At 44.5% G+C, this 25,630-nt stretch overlaps 1 protein-coding gene across 2 annotated transcripts in view; it reads left to right on the top strand.

Annotated features, from left to right (window-relative positions):
- Positions 1 to 25,630, top strand: part of SPMIP4 (sperm microtubule inner protein 4) — a 364,345-nt gene that overhangs the window by 204,386 nt on the left and 134,329 nt on the right. For both annotated transcript variants that reach the window (XM_069648203.1, XM_069648204.1), the window contains exons 4-5: positions 7,348 to 7,377; positions 16,505 to 16,695. In XM_069648203.1, coding sequence (XP_069504304.1) covers positions 7,348 to 7,377; positions 16,505 to 16,695 — 221 coding nt within the window. The remainder of the gene's footprint in view (positions 1 to 7,347; positions 7,378 to 16,504; positions 16,696 to 25,630) is intronic.

The following is a 25,630-nucleotide window of genomic DNA, read 5'->3' as shown; positions in this document are numbered from 1 at the left end:
GTTTAAACGTGGGGTGACAAGCGAGATGCTTTCGGCGGATCGTAATGAGCATGTGCACTGTCTCTGTATGATGCTATTGTTCAAGTAGAGAGGGGCTTCTTTATAGATGACACTGCCATTCATGTAGAGTTTCTCTTCTCTGCACTGACTCATCGATGCAAATGTATGTTTTGCACTAGTCAGCTCTGTTTTTTTTCTTTTTCTGCCTTTTATTTTCTGATCAATTCCCTGCTTTCCTAAACCTGCCTGCTGTCCTACATGCAGTGATTACACATAGAATAATCTTCAACCAACCTTAAAGCAATATTTAGCCCATCACAGCAGCAGGGCCAGCCTTAGGGGCAGCAGCGCCCTGGGCAAATTGGTGCCCCCCTTTCTCCTGCGCGCCCCTGGTCAAGGGCGGAGGGGAGGGGGGCTAGGATGTGGCACTTTTTTTTTTTTAAAGCTCCTCGCTCTGACGAGGAGGTAATGATATGAATAGGGTGTGTCAGCACCCTATTGTTATTAAATGCGCTCCGCCACCGCAGGCACATTTAATAACAATGAGGCGCCTGCCACGCCTTCTGACACTACGCAAGCTCAGGGAAGCCCTTGAAAGACTCCCCCGAGTTGGCGTGGTGGGGGGCTAATGGTGCCTTTTGGTATTAAAAGCACCCGCGGTGGAGGGGCGTATTTAATAACAATAGGGTGCAGACATTGTCATTAAATGCGCCTGCCGCCGTAGATGCATTTAATAGCAACAGCCCGCCTGCTGCGCCTTCTCCCACTACACCAGCTCCGGGGAGCCCTCAAAAGACTCCCCCGAGCTGGCTTAGTAGGGGCTAATGGCGCCCTGGGGGGTGTGGCTCCCCGGACAATCGCCCGGCCTGCCCACTCCTGAGCCCGGGCCTGCACATCAGATCCAACCCCCTGTCCATCATTCAGGACTCAAACGAAAATGGTTTTATCATAGGAAGATAGCCGATCTCCAACCCAGCAATGTCCAGCACATCTCGCTGACAGTAAACTCACTAAAAAGACAACAACACATGCTCGTCTATTACTATCCACATATGGTTCTCTCACCTGTCCCTCATTTAAATGTTTGTTTTCTGACTGCATTGCTTCTTAAGTACTTGTGTCACTTCTGGGCACATACATGCACGGACCCATGCTCAAGTGCACATAACTATTGCAGCATTCAAGGGCTTAGTAGCATACCTCAAAACCTTTTTTGTATACAAATAAATGCCCCTGATTGTTAGCGTTATGAACGATTAAAGACTCTGCCCTTATTATGCCTGTGAGCGTCAAAGGGCAATAAATGACACACCTCCCCACGTGACCCAGAGTGGCCGTCCCTTTGAAGTCTATCAGTACTCATGGACCGCAAAGGCCAGCGATGGCTTCCTGCCTGGAAAGAAATTAAGCATCTCCTGTAATGTTATGGAGGTTGGTAAAAAAGTGCCTCGAGTGGAGGAGGGCTGGTTGGAGGAGAGGAAGTCATCCTCTGCTCCCACATTTCATTGTTATAGAGGATCTAGTGGGAATCATGTGTTAGATGTACCTAAAACTACCTTCAACTTCAAACCCTTTTTTGAGACAAGAATACCCTAAGAAAGGTGGGTTTTTTGGCTGCCAAAAATTCCATTGATCGTGTCCTTTTCTTGGGATAGCACCATGCTTTTTATCATAAACATTTTAAGGTATTTGAGGGAGATTTGTAATGCGCCACTTGAAGTGAGTCTGGGTCAGAAGAAGAGGTTGCAAATGCCGGTGGGAGGGTACAAAAATGGCAGCCATTGGCCACCTGAAAAGATTGCATTCTCGGTTATGGCGCATGTTGTTACTTACTTTACCACGCATGAAGGTGTTAGGATCCACATGCATGCAATGGGTCGCAGGTCGCTAAAAGGACTGGCGTTTAGCCTTTGTACACAGTCTTGAAATGGATAGTTTTTAATTCTTTCCCAGATATGTTGTGGTTCTTCTTCACTCTAATCTTGAGCTGTTCCACAGTTTAGAGGCATTGCCAAAGGAAAAAGTGACCTGCGTCCACATCACCCTGTTGCAATAGCACATGGAGGAACATTAATAAGGGGAGCATGCGAATGCCGCTGCATTTTAGTAATGTTGGTGGAAACAACCAACTGTACAAGGTATTAAAGGAGTCCACATTGTCCTAGCAAAATGGCCCGCAATGGCCTGTCGGGCCAGCCCCTCTGGCAATGCCCGGCTGCCATAGGGACCAGTATAAGCCTGCTTGCTGTGGTGTTGAAATGCAAGGGACTAGCCTATCATGAGAGCTTTGCATCATGTACTGGCAGTGTTCTCTGCTGCATCACCCAGCCTGTATCAATCTACCTCCGGAAGTGGTAAGAGGGATACTATATGCAGTACTGTACATTGCCCTTGCCATGTTTACCATCTATGGAGAATAGTTCACTCTTGCCTCATATACAGTGACATCTACTAAGTTTGTTTGAATAGTGTTCTAAAATCCGCAGTTGGATAATGCGCTGAATTCATTCAATTTTGATATCTTGATGCAAAAAAGTTTTACATAATTTTACAAAGTTCACCGTATGTATGTCACATTTTCAAAAGATATTGATTACAGATTACAAAATATAGTCATGGTGGATACACTTGACATAAAGAATATGGCCGCTTTGGATTTCATGTACTAATTCAAGCAGGACAACATTCCTCAAGTTCAAGCAGTTTTTATTGGAAGTCTATGTTTAGGAAAATATGCCATTGTGTTACCTGTAATTTAATGCATTGAACAGTAGTCCTTCAGAAAAGATGACTGCAAAATGAAATTACTAATTATAATGAGTGGGACAATAACACTCGTGGTTCATCAATGGCATTGTACTGCTGGGGATACCTACAGCATCACAGTCAGTGCAAGAGTAGCACCACATTTCCACAGTACAGGAATCCTGCAAGTTCCAGGGAAACTGTGAGCTTGTGCATGGGCTACAATACAAAACTGCACCCAGAGTGATAAACTGTGAGCAGCGGACAAAGTGAACAGCTGTCCTGTTTTTACAGTACACGGGGACTAACTTCCAAGTCCTGTATAGCTCTGATCTCGTTTTCTTTTATTTTTCCATTTGCCTGTTAACACATAAAAAGGAAAAGGGTGGCACAGGGGCCTCCCTTGCACAAGGGTCTTTCCAATGCAGCTTTAAAACTCATTTTACAGCACTGCATTGAATTGGTGATTGGTAGGGACTAGGATCTGTGGCAAACTCTTCAGAGGTGTAAATGTTCAGAGAGTAGAAATGGGAGGGGTGCATAAAAATGCATGCTGTGTAAAACAATGACTGCTCGCAGGTGATCACATGCCAAGCTGCTTCCTGAAGCTAGATTTACACTTAATACCCTAATAATATAGTAATAATAATTTTCTTTAACTATGTTTTTCTAAGTCTTGACAGTACAGTTGCATAGCCCTGTGAAGGACCGTAGGGGGGGGTCTGTACTTCTGCTCTCTATATGGTAGAGGAGAGGCACAGAGGACCCCAGCCAAGATTCTCTACTATTGGTAACGTAGTTGAGCAATCAAGGCCTAGCTTCTTAGGAGGTGATGCGGGCTGGTTATTAAGTAAAGTGTAGTCCCCAAGCACCCACAAAGGAATGTCCGCCCACTGTATTGATTAAAACACAGTCTTTATACAATTAATATTCAAGATTATGTACAATATCACGATAACTCACTTTTTACTTGGTTATCTATAATGGCAAGTATACAGTTCTACCTGGTACCACAATTACTATTATATCTCTTTGAAGTGTATCAACTGTATGGTTAAATGGCACACACATCATTTCGTAAGGGAAACCAACAATAGATATAAGAGGAAAGCAGTTGGTTAGAACAATTGGCAGAATATTGGCCCCTACTGTTAGACACAGTTCTGTGTGAAGATCCCCCACCTGGGCAACCTGTAGAATAAAGATATATCACAAGCTCAGTCCATATATTGTTCACAACAGTCTTTCCAATAGTTCAGCAACCCCGAAGTACCTGGTGTTGTAGCGTTCTTCATCAGGAAATCGACGGCCCTTTTTGAGTGCCCTCCCTTTAAGGCAGGAGTCACATGTCATCGGACGTCTGACGGAGAACAGGGTGAACTACAGCGGTGAAGTGGCAGTTTCTTTCCTAGCGATGCTCGTCAACGCGGAAGCGTAAACGTCCTGCCAGGAAGAGGCGTGCGGGGAACCTCGATGTTGATAGTTCCGGACCGCAAAGAGTTTGACGAACTGTGGCCCAGTAAGGGCGTCGAGTCGTCGGTGTCTCTGTGGTCTATTGGTGGCGGGAAACCCACCGGCGGATGCTCCTCGCCACGTCGACGGCCTGGCCTTCTCCAACGGAATCAGACAGGCAATGATGCAGACGAGAGCATCCTTGGATCAAAAGTTCTTAGGCAACGGGAGCACGACGGCTCCGGTTGGCAATGGCGGTTGTCGATAGTGGCGGACAACAGTCTGGGCGCTTCTCTTTGGGATTCTGTGGCAGTCCCCATCTCCGGTCAGCAGCCTGTCATAGGTCTGTCTACCAGGGAGCTTTGGCAAAGGTCAGCTGGTGCACAATGGTCCCTCGTAGCTCGGGAAGAGGGCGCCTTACCAGGTCCTCTATGGGTCAGTCCTTGGAGACACAGTAGCTTTCAGATTGGTAAAGGAGAACAACAGCAATTCTTCTCTTCCAGCAGGGCTTCAAGGTCAAGCATCAGTTTCACTCCAGTTACTCTTCGTAGTTTGGACTTCAGCTCTGAACACTTCTGAAAACGATTCCTAGCATTGAGAGGTCTCCAGATATACTGTTGATCTCTCATTCATTCCGCTGGGTCACACTCGAGCATCCACTCACTACGAAGGGCATTCAGCAGTCTGTCAGCCAATCAGGCGCACGGTGCATTCAGGCCATTCTTCTCCATCCAGACACTCACAACACAGAATGTGGATTCGGACAAGTACCATGCCATTCAACACTACACACTGCATTCATACCAGTTTCGGGCAGGGCTGTCTCAGTCATTATGTCAAACACCGGAAACTAGACATCCACAACAAGAAGTGCATATTCATCACACACTCCATTCACCCAAGTCCCACCCACAGGCGTACCCATAACATATGGTTGTTAGGAAGGCTCCAGCCAGTCTGGACAACCACATATGGAACTTCCATCCAACAGCCAGTCAGAGGAAGGGACAGAGTCAGGGCTTCCCGGGACTTCGGGAAGATCAAGGTAACAGGCTATGGAAGGAAAGAGGTCATGGGGGCCATCTTGTCTCCATCAGGAATCTACTGATTCCAATGACAGTGCCTGGGCATCCCATAATGGAGGATACTCAGGGCACCACTCAATTCAGCACAGAGCTGCCACCAGCCCGTACCCTGCTCTGTGGACCACACACAGGTGCCCACAAACATACACTAGGGGCACAGGGTTGTACCCCCACCCATGGGTGCCATAAGGGTATCCCATGGGTCCGTTCACCAAAAACAAAGGAGAGAGCTGCACCGGCAGGAGTCCCACATGAACTCCTGCACGGAAAACACGACAGAACACATGATAAAAAGCAGTAAAGGACAAGAATACAGAGGCCCTGTCCGTCTGATGCATTTCCAGCATCACAAGCCCACAGAAACATTTGTTTTTGGTTTGCATGACTTTGCAAAATAGTACTTTTTGACTTGCAATTTGGGATGTTACTATAACGATTTATATGTTGTCATGTTGGTTTATTACCTGATGTGTGCATGTCTCAAGTCATCTCTATAAAACAGAGTGTTGTATTAGCTCTGTGCTTTTTTACACTGTTTACAAGCCTATCACTTAGTTTCCATGATCCCACCCTTGGACCTGCACCTCAAAGACAAACATGTCACTCCAGGATCTGCATCGCCCTCACAGGGGGTGAGTTCCCAGAGTAAATAGTTTGCATTTCCATCCCCAATCACAGTACATGTTAGAATTGAAATGCAATGCTATTGATGCCAAAATGCAGATTGCGAAGGACAAAGGATAAGACTGAGACACAGCATGGTACGGTAGGTCTGAACACATTGGTGAGGAACACAGAAAGGATACAATGTCACAGACCAGGGGGGGGGGGAGCAAAGAGTGGGCTGTCAAAAGTGAAGGGGAACCAGCCGGGAAGAACAGAAGCCCAGCAATTCCCACCATGAAAACATGGTGACAGTAATTTCAGGAGTGATGACACTTGGGTGGGGAGGTCTGCGGCAGTGAGCATTTCCTGTGGAATTCATCTCCTTTTACTTATCTATTCAGAAGAACACGATTTTGTGGCAGAAATAAATGCTCATATTTTAACATTGGAATAAATGCCCAGGTTCCCATGGAAAAACATTGCTCTTGAAACCAAGATCTTAAGTGGAACCTCACTTTATTTTTCCAGTTATTGGGCTATTCATCCTTCTAAAGATGTTCAGAATGTGCTTGTTCGTGAGAGCTAGTGTGCACCGCCCAGCGGATTAACCCTCTCCCCTCCAAGGTCCTTCCTGTAGTAGCAGAAGAGATAACTCACATTCGTTGATAATAATTGTCTTCATTGTATTGGTCTTTTATATTTTGCTTTATGCCAGACTTCTCCTGAGTGTGGCACCAGGGATCAAACCCATTTTGCATGGCATTGTCTTGTTCCCAAGGCGAGTGCATTTACCTGTGACTGTGCTATCCTCCCTGCCATAATTGTACTCTGGCACCCTTTATATATTCTCTTTAATGTGCATATGCATGGCGATGTAAAAAGAACAAGTTTGCACAAAGCTGTGTACATATTTTCAGTGCACCCTTCCAGGAGTGGTGGACTGGCCTACAGTGAACTCTGGAGATTTCCTGGCGGGCCTCTCCACCCTGGGCCTCTTGGGGGGGTACCCAGGTTTTCGGATCCTCTTACCCTCTCTCCCATGCACCCCACCCCTTCTTCTTATACTCGACATCTCTTTGAAGTAAACATTGCGTAATAAAGCTTCCATTAGGCCAATCCTCTCTCTTAACAAATGTTAAGACCATGTGTTGTTATTAAACTACTTTCTTTATACCTATTACTGACAAATGTGCTTTTCAATTCATTATTTGGATGCATTTATATTCTTTTGGGAGAACCCCCAAAGCTGACTTACGAGGGTGGGGCTTGCATGCACAGTTTAATATGATGCCAATGTGAAGACTTTCTAGGGCCACTTTAGTTCCCACTCCACCCCTGTCCTTAACACACATAGGGGTGCTAGGGCCTGCCTCGTGTTTTATCCACAGAAGACATTTATAAATATAATACATACACAGGGCAATGATATAAAAGTGACAATTCTCTTCTTTTTCCTTAGGCTTCCAAAACCTCCAGATGCTTCCATGACGTGAGTATACAATGTACCTTTTCAAAATATTTGTTCTTCCTAAACAAATGCAGATATCACCTGCTAGGAGTTTCACTATTGCCTGTTAGGGAAATAGAGGGACAATAATCTGTAGTCTGAGTTTGGACTTTATAATGGATATTCAGGGGCTGCTTTTCCTATAGGTACCGCTTGTCCAATAGATAAGCTGAAATACTGGGTGCAAGGGGTCATGATTTTTAGGAAAGCCAAGGCCATCAGTGGCACGGAGCTGAATGCACATGTTTCTAGATCGTGGCACTGTCCGTGCAAAGTCCTCCTAGGATTAAAGAGGAACACTTGGCAGATCTGGCTAGGATGGGAGTAGCATGCAATACCAAATCCGTATCACAGAGAAGGCAATCGTGGAAGGCCATTGGTGGCTTAATGTTAGTACGGAGACGCTGCAAAAGTAGAGTTAGGTTTGTGTCATTGCACCGCAGATGTAATCACTGTGACCATTCATGAGTCTCATGAGTCTCATGTGGTGCCTCATTCTAGGTAGACTTATCATTGAAGCGTGCATTGCACCTTTACATTTCCTGACATTTATCAACTTATTTCTCATTTTCATTCCCACCTTTCAAACCCCTGCTGTCCCTTTCCAGCTATCAGCGGCCTGAAGCCACCTTTGTTCTACATGCGTTTTGCTACAAGACTCCAAATACATAGAGGGTGACCAGACTTCCCAAATAAAAAACTGGGGCGGATGATAGACAAAGAAGTGGGGCTACAGTTTTAGCGGACATGAACATTTAAGGTGGACAAAAACACAAATAGGGCTCCACTAAAACTATAGTCCTACTTTTCTGTTGGCAGCCTGTTCCGATGCAAACTATGGGAGGGTGTTACAGGCAGAGCACACTCATTGGAAGAGAGAGGCCAGGGAGGAAGGGGGAGGAAATGGGGCATAAAAAGTCATCAGAGAGAGCAGCGCCGGGCCCGATGATTTATTGATTTATCGGTTCCCGACAAAAACCAGGATGGGGTTTAAAAACTAAAAAAACATTCGGGACATTTGGACCAAGGCGAAAATACTTGGGCACTCCCGGCAAAATCAGGACATCTGGTCACCCTAAACACATATTAACAATCAACTACAAAACAGTGTATTGTATTCAAGTTAGATACACTCAGAGAAAAATCCATAGGAATGACACAGTAACTCTACTCATTTGCCAATGTGGATTACTTTGCAGAGACCCTCCTTTCTCATTCGGTGAGATGGCTCAGGGAGTTAAGGGTCAATACATTAATTACTATGAAGCAATATTGAATAGTAACACCTAATATTACACTGCATAGCGGTGGGAGGATGAAGGGCTACATAAAATATTGATATTGACATGTCGCACTCAGGCCTTTAATAATTGAACACATACACACTTGTGTTTAGCATTCAAGCACACCAAGATAAAGATGCTGTAATACACTCTCATTGGAGATTCAAAACAGACCCTTGTTCAGGAAGGAGTCTGTATAGAGGATAGTGCCAATGATCATAACAATCAAATAATGATTTCCCCCTAATATCTCCATCTTTCAGATTATAAACATGATTAGCACTGCAGTCTGTATTATTGATTTGCACTCAAATAATCAAAAGCAAAGAATGCCCATAGAAAATGACAGCCATACGATAAACAATGATTTGGTTGTTAGAATGATATTCTTTTAATTGAACATTCAAAACATCAAAACAAGGTATATCAGTCGGCAGGTTTTACCCAAAATCATAACACTGAAAAAATAATCACTGATTTTTTTTCTTCTCTTTGGGGGATCCTCCCCCAAATCCCGTGTTCCCCCCACAATTGTAGCCCCCAAACCCCTCAACACCCGTTTTATCTCCTTACCCCGGTATATCAATTTTCAGTGTTATGGTTTTTGGTAAAACCTGCCTCTCTGAAATTCTTTTAAAAAAAAATCAATTGATACCATATCAGACATATATGCAGATGCAACAAAACACTCCACATGTCCACAAGTGGAGAGAAAAAAAGTAGTTATAAAAGTGAAAAACTATTCATGATAAAATGCATTAATTAACAGCACCCGAAATATCATCAAACGAGGAAGGCAATACAACAGGTCAGTAACGTTCAAAAGATTAAACCTTTCTTAAACTTAAGCCATGGTCATTAAAAAAGAAACCTTCCAGGTCCCGAGAGAGGAGAAGAAAGGGAATATGTGCATAGAGTGCCGGTTACTCCTCACCTTTAACATTATGTTGATGTGTTACTGCGCTGTCAGTGGTCCAGCAGGTGAAAGATGCCAAGAGGTTTTTGAGTGGCATCTTGTTATGTTCCCTTCCCCAGCCCATATCACTAGCTGATCTCCAGTGTCTATCTGTATATTAGCACAGCAGTTCTTGATGATATCTTAGTGGCTAGTGGTTCAGAAGTGCCTAGAGGCTGGGCTTGACTGATTGCGAAAACTAGTGGGTCTACGCCTTTAAGTTATGGCTGGACTTAAGAGGAGTGACTTCTCTACTCTGAACAGGAATCGGCTATCTGAGGTCTTGGCCGTTAGCGCACGTAGGGAAAGGCAACTTCAAGAGAATAAAACACACTCCTTCCGTAATGATGATATGGAAACAGTTAAAGAGGGTCAAGTTAAGCGCAAAGCACAGAATCATGAACAGGATGGGGGCCAGTGGTTTGCAGTGTGGTAGTCCTAATTATTTGATCCCGGCACTGCTGTGTCCTGATTTGCCCAGGCAATTGTGTGGGGAAAAAAGATGAAAAAGAAAAGGAAATCCTGCTGAATACTGCCACAGAGTCCGAGGTGGATTCTATGGAGATGTATAATGTGGATCCTGAGAACATCGAATCAGTGTGGCAGATAGTCAAAGACAGGATTATTGCTGATTTCCAGAAATGTAAAAATGTTCATGACTTTGGTATCTGGCTTGACCTCTTTGATAAATCTGCACAATATGCGATGCCAGTAAAGATAGACTGTTCATGTCAAACCATCCCGTGTTTAGATGTTATAATGGAGGATACAATCTGCCAAACCTTTCAGATCGATGTGGAAAGCCGGTCTGATCACCTTACTCTGAACTCCAGATAGTGGACCCTATCAAGCAGGGGAAAGAGGTGGAGGACAAAACTTGCCAGACCGAGATGGATGCTATAGATTTGGTTAAATTAGTAAATTTGGCAAACAATGAGCAGAAGTATACTCAGAACAAGGCCCCTACAATTACCTTAGTGGAAGGGCAGACTCAATCATCTATGCCTAGGCCTCATGTTGCAGCTGAGGTCTTGCGTCAGACTTTGTTACCAGATGTTCATTGTGGCAAGAATAACACCAAGGGGATGCCCAGAATGAGCTGCAAATTGCCAAATCTCAGATGCCTTCTGTACAGGACAAGTCTGTGAGAGAATGTGTTATTGACTGGGGAAATGTTATTATTTCTGATGTCATAACCCCAGTAGGGTTCGAATCTAAAGAATCTTTGAGGAACAAGGTCATGGCCTGGCTTAGACAAAGGACTGTTCTGGGGGGCTCATAAGATATATTGACTTTATGGTTCTTCGTAGAATCAAGATTGATCAATGGTGTTTATTTGAGAATAGAGGTTGTGTATATTGGTTGGCTGCAGTAGCAGCAACCTTCCATTGTTTTTATCCAATTGTAACAATCTGATGAATGTGCCATCTGAGTTAAAGCTGATTGTAAACTCTACTGCATAGAGCCATTATCTGTATTATAGACTCCCTCTGTTCTGGATTAAGTTATTTTACTCTGTTGCATGTATGATTGCATCTCTTACATTGTAAGATCAGTTACATATCTTTACGACACCCAAAATAACAGCATACTTTAAAAACGACACCTAAATATGTATTTTTTTATTTGGGGGTTCACCCCAAATTCCCCCGTTTCTACTACCTTTTTACCCTCCCCCTACTACCCATACCACCCTTAATCCCTTAACCCACCCCCATATATACTTTTACTTCAAAATTCGACTTTTCTTCGTTATTTAGGTGTCGTTTAAAAGGTTTGTCGTTATTATTTTTTTGTTATAAACACTGGATACCGTAAGATCCTGATTTGCAGTGCAGGTTTAAATGTTTTGTTGTGGTGTTTTGGTTTTTGTGCTGCGCCCGTATGCCTGCGGGTCTTTTGGTGAGCAATATAAAAGCAATAAATTAACATAGCTAAAGCATTACGCAAAATAAATAACTACACATTCAGTTCTCAAACTATCATCAAAAGAGCAAACAATGAAGTTGAATCATAACGGCCCCCTTTGACCAACAACACATACCCATACCTTGTGTAAAATGAACCCCTGAAGGCTGGCCCCCATCCCGTTGCCCTCTGCACTTTCTCATATACCATGGTTCCCAAATGAAAATAAAATGAGAGTGCTGAATGGATTACCACATGCCTAGCAATTGACAAAACAGGATTGCTTCCCGTGTTGACCTAATCTTGAGATCCTTAAAAATGTTATCAATTCCCGCCTGCTAACAGTATTAGATAAGGCCATTACCAGCCCACTAACAGCACTAAAGAAAGGGGATGCCACCTCCTAACAGTACTATATAAAGGGCATTGCCCACCTCCTAAAAATACTAGATAAAAGGCATTGCCAACATTCTTACAGTACCATATAAAAGGCATTGCTACCTTCTAACAGTACTATGTAAAGGGCATTTCCCCCTACTAATAATACTAGATAAAGTATATTTCCTACCTCCTAACAGTACTAGATAAAGGGCATTGACCATCTCCTAATAATACTAGATAAATGGCATTGCCCACCTCTTGATAGTACTATATATAGGGCATTGCCCACCTCCTAATACTAGAAAAGGGACACTGCCCACCTCCAAACAGTACTATATAAAGGGCATTGCCCACCTCCTAATAATACTATATAAAGGATATTGCCCACCTCCTAACAGTACTATATAAAGGGCATTGCCCACCTCCTAACAATACTAGGCTAAGGGCATTGCCCATCTCCTAACAATACTAGATAAAGGGCATTGCCCACCACCTAACAAAACCACATAATGGGCATTGCCCACTTCAAGGTAGTACTAGATAAAGGGCATTGCCCACCTCCTAGCAGTACTATACAAAGGGCATTGCCAACCTGCTAAATGAACCATATAAAGGATAGTGCCTACCTCCTAACAGCACTACATGAAGGGCATTGCCAAACTCTACTAGATAAAGGGCATTGCCCTCCTCCTAGCAGTACCATATAAAGGGCATTGACCACCTCCTAACAGAACCATATACAGGATGTTACCCACTTCCTAACAGCACTACATAAAGGGCATTGCCCAACTCATAGCAGTACTAGATAAAGGGAATTGCCCACCTCGTAGCAGTTTCTTTATAAAGGGCATTGGCCATCACCTTTAACATCCCTGGCAACCCAGCAAACAAGTCAATGAAGGAAGATCTCCACTGCCTACAGGAAACACTGAACCTCACACAGCACACGAAAGAACCAACTCACAGGAAAGGTAATATCCTCGTCCTCATCATCACCGCACTGCCCACCCTCCATCACAGCTCTCCTATTCTGCGTGACTGGTCAGACCATCTGGAAATCCCCTTTGAGATTAGTCACCTCACAAGCAAGCCCATCGCATACCAAGCAATCAAGCCTTCAGATCCTTCAATAACCTCCCAGCGGAGGCTCTCACAGAAGACCTCACATGGGCTGATGTACCGCTGATAAAACAGGACTGCAACTCGCTTCTCCAAGAACTCAACACCACCCTCACAAACAACATCGACCACCATGACCCAGTGAAATGGCTCACCCAGAAACCTAAACCTTCAGCACCCTGGTACACTCAAGAACTCAACCTTAACAAATGATCCATAAGAAAACAAGAAAAGAATTGGCGAAAATCCTGCAGTTCATCCAACCTTGTCCAGCTCAAGGAACTCTGTGATATATGCAGGAAATTGATCAACACTTCCAAGGGCAACTTCCACCAAAACACCATAGCCATGGCCAACAATGAAAGCAAAGCCCTCTTCAAAGACATCAAGCATTGCATCAAACCTCTGCCCGACCCACCCGTAGCACACTCTATCGAAAAAAATCCACTTACATCAACTCTTTCTTTGTTAGCAAGATCAACATGATCTGACTCCAACGCCACAACTGACAGCACACTGTACATCTCATCTCATAAAACCACTTCTACCTGGACAGCTTTCAAGACACTAACTATGGAAGACCTCATTACCACCTTGGCATCCCCCCATGCCACATCATATGAGAACAACATCCTCCCTGCATCCGTACTCAAGACCCTTCTGGCTGAAGCACTCCTCCCTTAACTGACAATCATCAAGAGCTCCCTAACTCAAGGCACTTCCCCTCAACCATCAAGACCAGACAAATCCACCCACTTCTTAAGAAACCAACGCTGGCTCCTGACAATCTCAGCAACTACTGTGCCATCACCCATATTCCCTTCCTAGGTAAGATATTTGAGAAAGCAGAAGCCATGCAATTCCTCCAACACATTGAAGCCAATAACCTCCTTCAGTCCTACCAATCTGGCTTCAGATCCAAATGCAGCACAGAAATGGATACAATCAAGGTGGTCCATGATGCCCTTAAAATCCTCGATGATGACCATCCTTGCCTCCTAGTTCTCCTTAACCTCTCAGCAGCATTTGCACAGTAGACCATCAGACACTCACTGACAATCTACATCGCTGCATGAGGATTAGGGAAATTGTCCTCAGCTGGTTCCGTTCCTACCTTGCGAATCGCCAACAGTTTGTACAAATGGATTCTGCCAGATCACCAACTCTACCCACCACCTGTGGAGTCCTGCAAGGATCCATCCTGTTCCCTGTGCTCCATTCTTTACATGGAACTGGTCAGAACCCTCCTCCCCTCCCTCTACACAACATCCATATTCATCAATATGCAATTTACATGCAGATCTACCACATGATATCCTCCATCGAAGACATCCATAGGGTCAAGGCCTGCCTCACATTGATCCAGTCCTGGATGTTCAATTTCTACCTGAAGCTCAACCCCTCCAAGACTGAATATCTACTGCTGACCAACAACACTGAACACCCTGACATCCGGACCTGGCTCTCTGCTATGAACCTAGAGGGATTCACAGCCCAGCTCGCCACCTGTGCAAAGTCTCTTGGGTTCAACATCGACAGATACCACACATTCAAACAGCACATAGCAAAGAAGATACAAACAGCCTGGTACAAACTTTCTCTTCTGTGGAAAATCAAGCCCTTGCTCCCAGAAAACAACTTCAGATCCACTGTCCAAACCCTGGTCCTCTCTCATCTGGACAGTGGCAATGTCCTTTTGGAAGGCCTACCAGTGACTACTCTGGCACACCTGAAGTGTGTCATGCATTCTGCAGCAAGACTCATTAAAGGAGTCTGCAAATTCAACCACATCTCCCGACCCTCATCGAACTGCACTGGCTCCCCCTGAAAGCCCGGATCATCTTCAAATCCTGTTGCATCATCTACAAGCCTGTCACCCTGAAGTTCCCAATCTACCTCACTGCGAACCTCAGCATCTCCGGAGGCCTGCGATCCACCAGAAGTAAGGAAATTGGCCGACTTGAACTACAGCGGTGCAGGAAGGATAGAACCAGAAGACAGGCCTTCTCTGTCTATGCTCCAAGACTCTGGAACCTCTTCCCCATCTACATCAGATTTGCCCCATTACTTCTACAGTTCGGGTGAGAGATCAAGACCTTCCTCTCCAAAGAATGTCTCCTCCTTAGCACCTAGGTCCGCACACCCTGCACTCTGCACCCTACCTGAGACTTCATGATCTGTCCCCACTGTCTCCCCCCACCCCTGGTTGCTTGTAGATCCCTTGCGGCCAAATGTCCACCCTCGTCCTCCCTTGTTAGCTCAACTCTTCTTTATTCTCCACCTCCCTTACTATGTTCTTCCCCCTAACCTAACATTTCAACATAAAGGGCATTGTCCACTTCCTAAACGTACCATATAAATGGCATTGCCCACCTCCAAACAATACTAGACGAAGAGTATTGCCCACCCCCTAACAGTAGTGTGTAAAAAGGCCAAACAAAGAAAGCTAGCATAATTGTCTGTTGAGCCAGTGTTACCAAGAAACATTATGTCATTCAATGTGACGGTGCTCTAGAGTGGGCACTGAGACGTAATTGCCTTATTGCAAATATGCGGCAAATGATTATTATTATTAGTCTTATTAGTCGTATTAGATGTAGTAGTGGTGGTAGTAGGCATTTAAAGAGCAGGGTGTTTACCGCTGTTGTGGTCTCATAGCACTAAACCCGAGCAATCAGGGGTTTGTGATTAATATTCTACTTTGGGGAGAGGCAAACCTTCAAGGATTTCTGTAAGGCCAGATTTTTGGGAAGATCCCAGGTCACGCATTGGCGTCGCTAGGGAGGGGCCTGAGGGGGCCAGGGCCCCCCTGTCAAATCCTGTGCCCCCCATGTGCCTCCCCACCTAAGACGAGCAGTGACCATTTCTCCCCTTACTTTTGTCTGTGCCCCCTACTTTTGTCTTTGGCCCCCTCTGTGCCCCTCCTGAATTTGATTCCCGGCGACGCCACTTCCCAGGTGTGTGATGATGGCTGCTCCAAAGTTTGGCAGCCAGTGCGCAGAAGGCACGCCTTCCAGAGAGCCCAGCTTTGAAATGTGGAGGTGCACAAGGTGGGCGTGCTAGCGGAAGGTGCGTGGGGGAATGCAGTGGCGCCAGAAGTGGTTTGATGGGTTTGTGTAATGATGCATAATCAGCGGCGGGTGGAGAAGGGAGGAGAGGCAGGGTCGCTCATCTGGAGGTGGAGCGGGCCTATGAGGACTGGTCAGCTTGTACTTGTTCTGCAGACACTTTACAGGCTTAATGTCTAGTTGTATCTACAGGCCAGTGGCCACACTGACCAGTTTCTGAATCTCCGAATGCTGTTACCAAAAAGTGTGTGAAAAACATCCCGGTGCGTTTTGAAAGACAGAGAGCACAGGCTAAACGAGAAGGGCTACGCTTGAGAAAGCATGAAAGGTAAACCTGCTTTTCGGGGGGGTTTCGCGCAGATATTGATCTGTTTCTTTTATTTCTCTAATATCAGCATGAAGCAGATCTATCAGAGATTTCCAGCGGAGCACCCTTACCAGTCCCACATTTCCAAGTTTGCCATGTTCCCAAATTACACATCACCCGACGATCTAGACACGGGCGTGCGAGCGCGCAGTGCCCCACCACTTCATCCTCACACCCCTGCCTCCGGACACGAGGCCATCGTACTGAGAAAAACCGCAGGTAAGCCCACATCAATAGTCATTCACATAGACTATAAACATGTATATGCATTAGTGCGTGATATTCAACACTTTGGGTATTGCCTTAATGTGGGCTGATGAAAGATGTCTGTGACATGTTAACTCAGTACTGAAATGTCGCCAAGGCAGGTTTCCAGGTAGCGTTCTGTGGCTCCATCCCAGCCCTCTGCAATGTAAATATGTATTCTGAAATGCATCAACTGATTTAAAGGTCCGCATTATCGGCTTATCGTGGAAACATGGTGTCCAGTGAGAGAGCTGCATGTTGTAGTGCAGGAGGCACACACTTATACTACAGCAGGTCCTTAATACCCTTGCCTGCAATCCTTCCATTCTGCAGAGGGTAATCCCCTCGTTTGTATGGGGCCATTGTCCATGCAAGATGTCGTCTGATTGCCCGAGAACATTATCAGAGCATGGTCCTGGCCATTCTGGACTTGTACATGGGCATTACACGGGAGGTGGTGCCCAGGTACAGCCAGCGGTGGACTGGCCGATAGGGAACTCTGGAGATTTCCCAGTAGGCCTCTGCACCCTGTGCCTCTTTTGAGTGGCAACCTATTTTATTTCCACATTTTCTCATAGGAAAATGGCAGGGCTTGCTGAAAATATGTAATATGGGGCCACTTTGAAAATTATTTCCAGGGCCTCTTTGGGTTCCCAGTGCACCCCTGGGTACAGCACAATTAAAAGTGTGCCTTTTAAAAGGGGCAAGGAGTGTTCCAGGGCCCCGGTGGAGCCGCCACAGGGACAACACCATCCATACATGTTTTCAGTATCTCTTTTCAGGATTTATCTGAATATGATTAGTAATGTGGTTGATAACTTATAACAGATTTTATATAAAGTTGGAGCACATTTGATAAGAATCTTAAAAATGTTATATAAGCGTTATATACGTTTCATATTATTTCTATATAAAGTTCGCGTACATTTGATAATAACTTTAAAAAGTTGGTGGACATTTGATAAGACCCTGAATAATGTTTATATAAACTTTATATTATTTGTATATAAAGTGTGGGTGCATTTGATACAACCTTTAATACATTTTATATAAATTGGATACAGTTTAAGAATTTCAAGAATGTTTGATATCACTCTTGATTGAAAGGGCTGTGATGGTGTCGTGGGCAGGCTTTACATCCTTGATATATAGCTTTTGCAGCAGGTTGGAAAACCCAGTGCTTTTTGAGCTTTACAGGGGCTATTCAGGAAACTGCTATTATGAACAGCTACAGTTACAATGAGGGGAGAACACCCCAAAAAGCCCTGTGGATTTTATGGTGTAGGATGGAATTGAAGATTGTAATTGGTTATTTATAACAGGTTTAATACCCAGAGGTTTCTAACTGTGGACCCATGGTATTCAAACCTGTGTTGCTCTGCATTATCTTGCTTTCAAGACGAGCGCGTTGCCCCTGAGCTATCCTCCTAAGATGCTCAGGATTTGATGGCCGACTATGAACCCTGAGAGTTTTGGGAAAATTACGATGCAATTGTGGAGCAGCCATTTGCAGCCGATGCGAGCTCTGAAGACAAGGACTATGAAGCTACGGCTCTGCAGACTGATGCAGTGATGAGGCCAGAGACTGATTCCGCCCCCCGGAGCCTTGATGAAAAACAGGGTTATGTGTGCGGGGGTGAGGAGAACCAGACTATTCATTTTTAGAGCAGAGACTATTAATATTTATTGTGCTTGCTGTTCAAACCAAGTTAAAAACCCTGGGTATTTTGAAAGTAGCATGTATAAGGCCTGTCTTTCGAAAATGGAGACCAATAGCTTTAAAGAATATGCTATCATTCATCGTGCTTGTTGTTCAAAACAAATTGAAAGCCCGGGGGATAACAGTCTGTGTACGGAATGTATTCTGCTAATGGAGTACGACATAGAAACAACGGCTCCTCATCGGGCTGATATTCTCGCCACCTGGGAGATTACAGCCATAGTGACTGGGGCGTGTTTAAAACAACACTTTTACAGATGTTGTTACGGGCATAACATTAAGATCCCCAGCAGGATGCTCACGAATGTTTGGAAATATCTTCTTATGCGGATAATTTGCTACGTAAAATAGATTTTGTGTTGAATCCTAAACATTTATTAGATTTGTTGCGCTTGACGCAACCACTGACACAGATAAGGATCTGTCATGACCCTTGCCCCTGGCCTTCACTGGCAAGTCAGCCTTCCAGTTAGGGCCAGGTTAAAGGCCTTAAAACCTCATCCAAGACTCTCCTGGAGTCAGTCCTGGCACCTAAGGCACCAGGCTCATAACCATCATGAAGACCAACATTAGAATGGGACTATTTAACTTGGGGGGTTCAGCCAACATGGAGGCACACACATAGCTCAGTTACAAGGAACTGAGCTATGCGGTCTAGTCTTTTGGGTGTGGCAGGCCTGGGACTACTTTACCTGGACTACTTTGGGTGTGGCAGGCCTGGGACTATTTTACCTGAACTACTTTACCTGAGACTATTTAAACCACACCCAAACAGCAGAACATGCTTTGCGTTATTCTGCTGTGGGCAGCGTAACGCTCACCGTGTCCAGTTCTTTGATGCCAGCTTACCTGAAACCAAGGACCTGCAGAGAGAGAAAGAACACTACGAAATTTACCTGGAACAGTATCCTGTCTTCAATCCATTGCTGACTTCAGTTCCACTCACCTGAAGGTACAAACTCCATCATCCGGCACCGCATGCATCCTGGAATACCATAACCTGGAAAGAGGAGAAAGAAAGACAGCATTAGTAAGCGTTCACTCACGTTTCCTTCCGAATGAAGAAAGCCACACAATTCTTACCTGGGTAGTCATCTCCTGGTCAGTATCATTGCTGGAACATTACAGCGCTCAGCGAGGAACATCGCAACCTGCAAGGAGAGAAAAGACACAGGTTAGCAATATAAAAGGCGAAACAGCGCCGCGCATCGCGCATTACTCACCGGACAGATTCGCGCACACCGCGCTTTTGCCTACCGGCCCATGCTCATCTTCAAACTGCATGACAACACCAAAATACCTTTCCATACCTAAAAGGAAAGAAGCAAGTCATTATTATTCGAACTAAGATGAACATAAGAACTGCATATAAAGACTGTAAAGCAGCAAACCTAAGGAGTCGCAGCAGGCCTAGATTCCCACAGGAGGGGGGCTTGCACCAGTGAAGTAACTTGGTCGCTGCTCACCCCCCACATCTACGCGCCCCTGCCACGAGGAGCAGGACGGAGAATCCACCTTTTACAATATTAAGGAGAGGAGAAGGCCCAAGGGGGAGGAAGGAGTTGAGGCCAAGGGAGGTGGGAAAACATAAGACAATCTGGTATTGAATCCAGCTCTCCTATATTGCAGACCCATCTTTAACCAGAGGCCTTACCAAAGGATCGGGAGAGGGTTTGAGAGTGCAAATCATCCAACCAGGGCTGGGTGGCATCCGCGTGGATACCAGGTGAGCGTAACAGGATCATGCAGGAACTGAACGATGCGTATCTAAATCTTTATGGGCTATAGAATGGGCGAATAACCCTCTTTTGAAAAGGAAGCAGTTTAGACGCATGTCTCTGATTGGTGTTAGAAACATCATTGAAAAAACAGTTCACAACTGGGCGGGGATAAAGTATATATGAATGAGCAAATAATGGAGTGTAACATGCTTGCTTAACGAAGCGGCGGAATGCTATGTGTTTGTGCGGTATTCGCATGTATTATGAAATCTATAAGGTTACCAGACATTTGGTCGAAAAAAATTGGTCGACTGGACAAATGGTCGAACCAATTTGGTCGAAAACCAAATGGTCAAATTTTTTTATTTTTTATTTTCACCCCTTTTTTTGGGGGGGGTCCCCCCACCAACCACCTTTTCTTGCTAAAAAACCCTTTTTTTTAAAAACGAAAACCTGAAAAATATATATATAAATAAAAAAAATTTCGACCATTTGGTTTCGACCAAATTGCGTCGACCAAATGTCTTTCGACCAGTTTTCAGTCGACCAAATGTCTGGACACCATCTATAACAGGTTTCTTTAGTGTTTTAATGTGAATATATTTTGAATAATAATTGTTGTTTTAAATGTGAATAAAATCTCTTGTTCATAAAAACTGACTGTGTCTTTATGTTGAGCTGTTATGGGCAAACATGTCTGGCCTGAAGCTGTCAAAAATATATTATGATGAAGGAGGTGTCGGTAGTTATGGAGGGCTTGACAGCCTGTGCCGTAAACTGAAAATCCTTGGTGAGAAGGTGTCACGAGGCACCGTCAAGACGTGACTTGCAGGGGAGGAGGCTTACACACTACACAAGCCGGCCCGCAAACATTTTAAACAGATGACTTTAGTATGTGATATCGATCAACAATGGCAGGCAGATATTATGGATTTGAGTCAGTTTTGTGATGATAAAGATGGTTGGTTTTGGCTATATTCTAGCCGTCATCAACGTTCTATCAAAATACACCTATGTTGAAGCTTTAAAGAACAAGATGGGCCACAGCGTGCCGATGGCCTTTAAGCGCATATTTAACAAAGGCAGAGTTCCCGCCAAACTACAGTTTTTAAATAAGCTGCTGCAGAATCTTCTAAAGCAACATGGGGTGCATGAGTTTGTTACATACTCTGAATTTGAAGCCTCTCTTGTAGAACGTGTTATACACACCTTTAAAACAAAGGCAGTGGTGATTTTGTACACCTAAAAACATTTGTAGATATGTGGAGGTGCTACCTGCATTTATAAATGTGTATAACAACACGCATCATAGATCTATTAAAACCACCCCATCTGGTGTAACACAGCTGAATTCTTCGGAGGTCTGGAAAAAACTGTGCGACGAAAGACTTTTTAAAAGACAAAATGTACACCCCTTAAAAAGTGAGATCATGTGTGGATCTCAAAACGTAACGCCGTCCTTACAAAGGGTTATGAACAGAACTACAGCTGCAAGATTTTTATTATAGATTTAGTGGCTCACTGGCAGGATCGCTATATATATAGATGAATATAGTGATGGACACCTGGGCCTCTATGCATACTGCTGCAAGAGCTCTGGCAGAGAGTCAAAGGTCTCTGCAGCCATACCTAACATGAATAACATGCAACTTGTACGAATACCAATGATACTTGGTGAGAGGTGAGGCGGCTTTATGCTTGTTGTGGGACTCCCATATAAAACCACTTACTCATTCTTAACTAATTACACCCTTACAAGATGTGTGTGTTTCTAAAACTGTATTTGTAATCTGTGCCGCTTAGAGACTGTCTTCCTTTTAAATAGTTTTTACTTACTCACACTCCCGACGCAACTCTACTTTTACTTTCTACTAATTGCGTGTTTGTGCGCCCCAAGCTGCGCTCTCCCTCGCGGCATAAATGTACCATAGAGACGCGTGCTGGATATGAGAGGTGAGGCTGCTCCATGCTTGTTGTGGGACTGCCATATAAAACCACTTGCTCATTCTTAACTAATTACACCCTTACAAGATGTGTGTTTTTCTAAAACTGTATTTGTAATCTATGCCGATTAGAGGCTGTCTTCCTTTTCCATTGTTTTTGATAAGCATAGGAAGGTCAGTCCCTGTAGATTCCCCTGCTGTACATTTTAATGTTGAAGAGACGCACTCCGGTGCCTTTCAATTCAGCAGTGACAGACAGTATGGTTTTATGTGCACTGTTAAAACTTAAATCCACTTCTCCCACCGACCCAATTCCTCTCTGCATTCTCCAAACAACTTCTAACAAGTCAATCTCTTTGTTTACTGCTGCACTTCAACATTTTATTTTGACTGGGGACATCCCTGAGACCCTCAAGCATGCAGTGAGCTCTCCTCTACTAGAAAAGGCACATCTTGACCCAGCAACAGTGGAGAATGTCCGCTCTATTTCACTACTCCCAGTTCTCATGAAACTGATGAAGTCAATTGTAACCCCCTCATCTCTCTGCTTTCTTGGAATCTAACTACCTTCTCCACTCTTTTCAGTCAGGCTTCTGCCCCGGTATAGGAACGGAATCTGTGATGGTTGCTCCCATGGACGACATTGCTCTGCTTCAAGACCGCAGAGAGGTGGGGGGGTTGATTCTCCTTGACCTCTCTGCAGCCTTTGATACTGCTGATCATCAGAACCTGCTTCAGTGTCTTCAGAGGGCAGGAATTTCAGGCATCCTGCTGAGGTGGTTTCTTCCTTTCTGTCCAACCAGGTTCAAACGGTCTCCCTTCCCCCTTTTAATTCTTTTCCTGCAGCCTTGAATTGTGAGGTCCACTTTATCTGCCCTTTTGTTTAATTTATACATGCAAGCTCTGGCCAATTTGATTGCTAGCCGCAGGGTACATTTCTTCTCATTTGCTGACGACACGCAGATTCTCTTTCGCCTCAATGTGCCATCATCTGACCCCCCCCCCCCACAAACTGAAAGACTGTCTCTCTGCGGTCAGGGACTGGATGGCCAATAATTGGCTTAAACTCAATGGAGATAAAACACAGGTACTGTTCATCGGTTCAAACAACATAGGACAGCCTTGGACCTATGAGTATTGGCCAACTTCCCTTGGCCCTTGCTCTGAACCCACTCCGGTAGTGAAGAGCCTAGGGATCAAATTAATGAGCACAGGCTCTAGAGAAGCCCAAATCTCTGCAGTTTGCCAACTTGGTTATACCAAACTAAAATTACTGAAAAAATGCTTACCATTCCTGCCGCCTGATTGTAGGACAGAAATTGTGATTGCGTCCATCATGGGATCCATAGACTGCTGTAACAGCATTTATCTATGCTGACCTGAGGCTCTATTAAAACGCCTACATACTCTCCAAAATGCAGCCTCTAACCTCACTCTGCGAGCCCCTGGACTAACACACTCTCAGGACTTCCCCAACTATACTGGCTCCCTATTAGGAGCCGAGTCAATTTTAACATCCTCTGTCTTGTTCATCACGCTACCCTCGATGTTGGGGCAGAATTTCTATGATCTAGGTTTGTGCCCTACAATCCCAGCAGGATTCTGCGCTCGGCTAACCAATCCCTGCTATGCATTCCCAGGTTCTGTTGTGCCAGAGCTGGAGGAAGATCCTTTACGGTGCTTGCCCCCATACTCTGCAATGCCTTGCCGCCTGAACTTCATAACATTCCGGAATATCTTCTTTCTGGAAGACTCTGAAAACTCACTTGTTCTAGCCCTGCTTGTCAGAAGTGGCCCTCTTTCTCTCACTCCACTTAGCGCCTTGATGTTTTCTGGTCTTTGTTTTCACTCTATAAATACTCATACAATACAATACAATACTTATTTTCCCAAAGTAAATTTCAAAACATGAGGTGAAATCCATAACATATATCGACAGAAACAAGAGTACTAACACAACCCATTGAGGTAGAGGGGGATATGATGAGGATGCGTGTTAGCCCCTCTCCTCTTCTGTATTTATAAACCAACTCTTGGAGAACTGTTCAAACTCACCAAGATTGGGATCTGATAAACTTCCAGCGTTGTTCTTTGCTGACGTTGCTGTTCTCTTTTACAGCACATCAATGGGCCTCACACAAAATCTGGCAATCTTTAATTAGAAATTCAAAGAACTATGCCTCGTGGTAAAAACACAGACAGAACGAAAACCATCGTGTTTAGACACAGGCTGCCAAAGCAAATCAAACGGAGCATTGAAATTGATGGCACCATTCTGGAACAGGTGCCTATATATGATTATCTGGGCATCAGATTATCGACAATTGCTTATGGACACCACTTAGGAAAGCCACCGTAACCAATGACAAATATAGCGGTGGTATTAGGACATTTTTTGTCATGCATGGCAGGGGAGCAATAACCACCATGCTCTGCTTGTACAGGACACAAGCTCTCTTCGCAACCATCTATGGAGCTGTGATTTGGGGGTAATGAAGAGTTCCCTCACTAAGTATAGTAGATAACAAATTCATTAAATCATTGCTCAGGCAACCCCCCGGTGACCCTGCAGCTAGTTTATGCAGGGAATGCAGTCAATGTCCAATAGTTGATGCTTTTGGGTTAAATCCCCTGCTGTATTGCGTTTCAAGTCTGGACCAACCCGAATCTATCTAAATACAGACACGCACTATCACATCTATTGAACCTGGATGGATCAAGATCGCTCCCTTGGTTCAAGCATGTGTGCACTGAGCTAAGGAAGTTGCATCTGGGCAACCTGTGGGAATTCCCAGAGTCTTTGAACTCAAGACCGAAGGAATTAGTCAAAAGGGCCAGTTTTGATGCATCGCTATGCCACCGGAAGAAGGATTTCTGTCTCTAAGTACTCGATGGACGTAAATAAGAATGAAGCAAGTCCATGGATTTGAGTCACATCTAGATACTATAACCCATGGGTTTGCGCCAGCCCTCTTCATACAACATCGCACAAAAACACTGAAAGTGTTGTCCTTCACAGTGAAAAGGAAACATTCCAACGGTTCAATGTGCCGACTCTGTGGTGCCGCGGAGTAGACACTCATCCACTTTTTACTACAATGTGAAGGCTATAAGGAGCTAAGATCGAGATATCACCTCCCTCTATTTAGACTGGCAAACATCGAGCAGACGGAACTGGTGGAAGAATACTGTAAAAGTACTATTGATCTAAATAGAGTTTTCTTAATTTCTAAATGTTTACATGGGGCATGATAAGGAGATCAAAGTGGGAGTAAACTGGAGCCCGATTGAGATGATTTGAGTGATTCACTAAGGAAGTAATTAGTTTGTAGGCATGACTAGGACCCATGTTTTAACCTTATGTTAGAGATTATTAATGTTAATATCCCCTCTTCTAGTATTGTAAGGCATTTCTGGGACATCCAGCAATACTGGTTAAGAGGAACTTGATTCTGTATTTTACATTTTGCCTTTTAACTATAGTATTGCATGCATTTTTAAAATGTCTTTTGCCTAAAGAAACG

The sequence above is a fragment of the Ambystoma mexicanum genome, chromosome 2q (genome assembly GCF_040938575.1).
Source record: "Ambystoma mexicanum isolate Mex_15411 chromosome 2q, UKY_AmexF1_1, whole genome shotgun sequence".
Taxonomy (NCBI): Eukaryota; Metazoa; Chordata; class Amphibia; order Caudata; family Ambystomatidae; genus Ambystoma; species Ambystoma mexicanum.
Note: the sequence above shows the minus strand (reverse complement) of the source record. Positions and strands in the feature narration are given on the sequence as shown.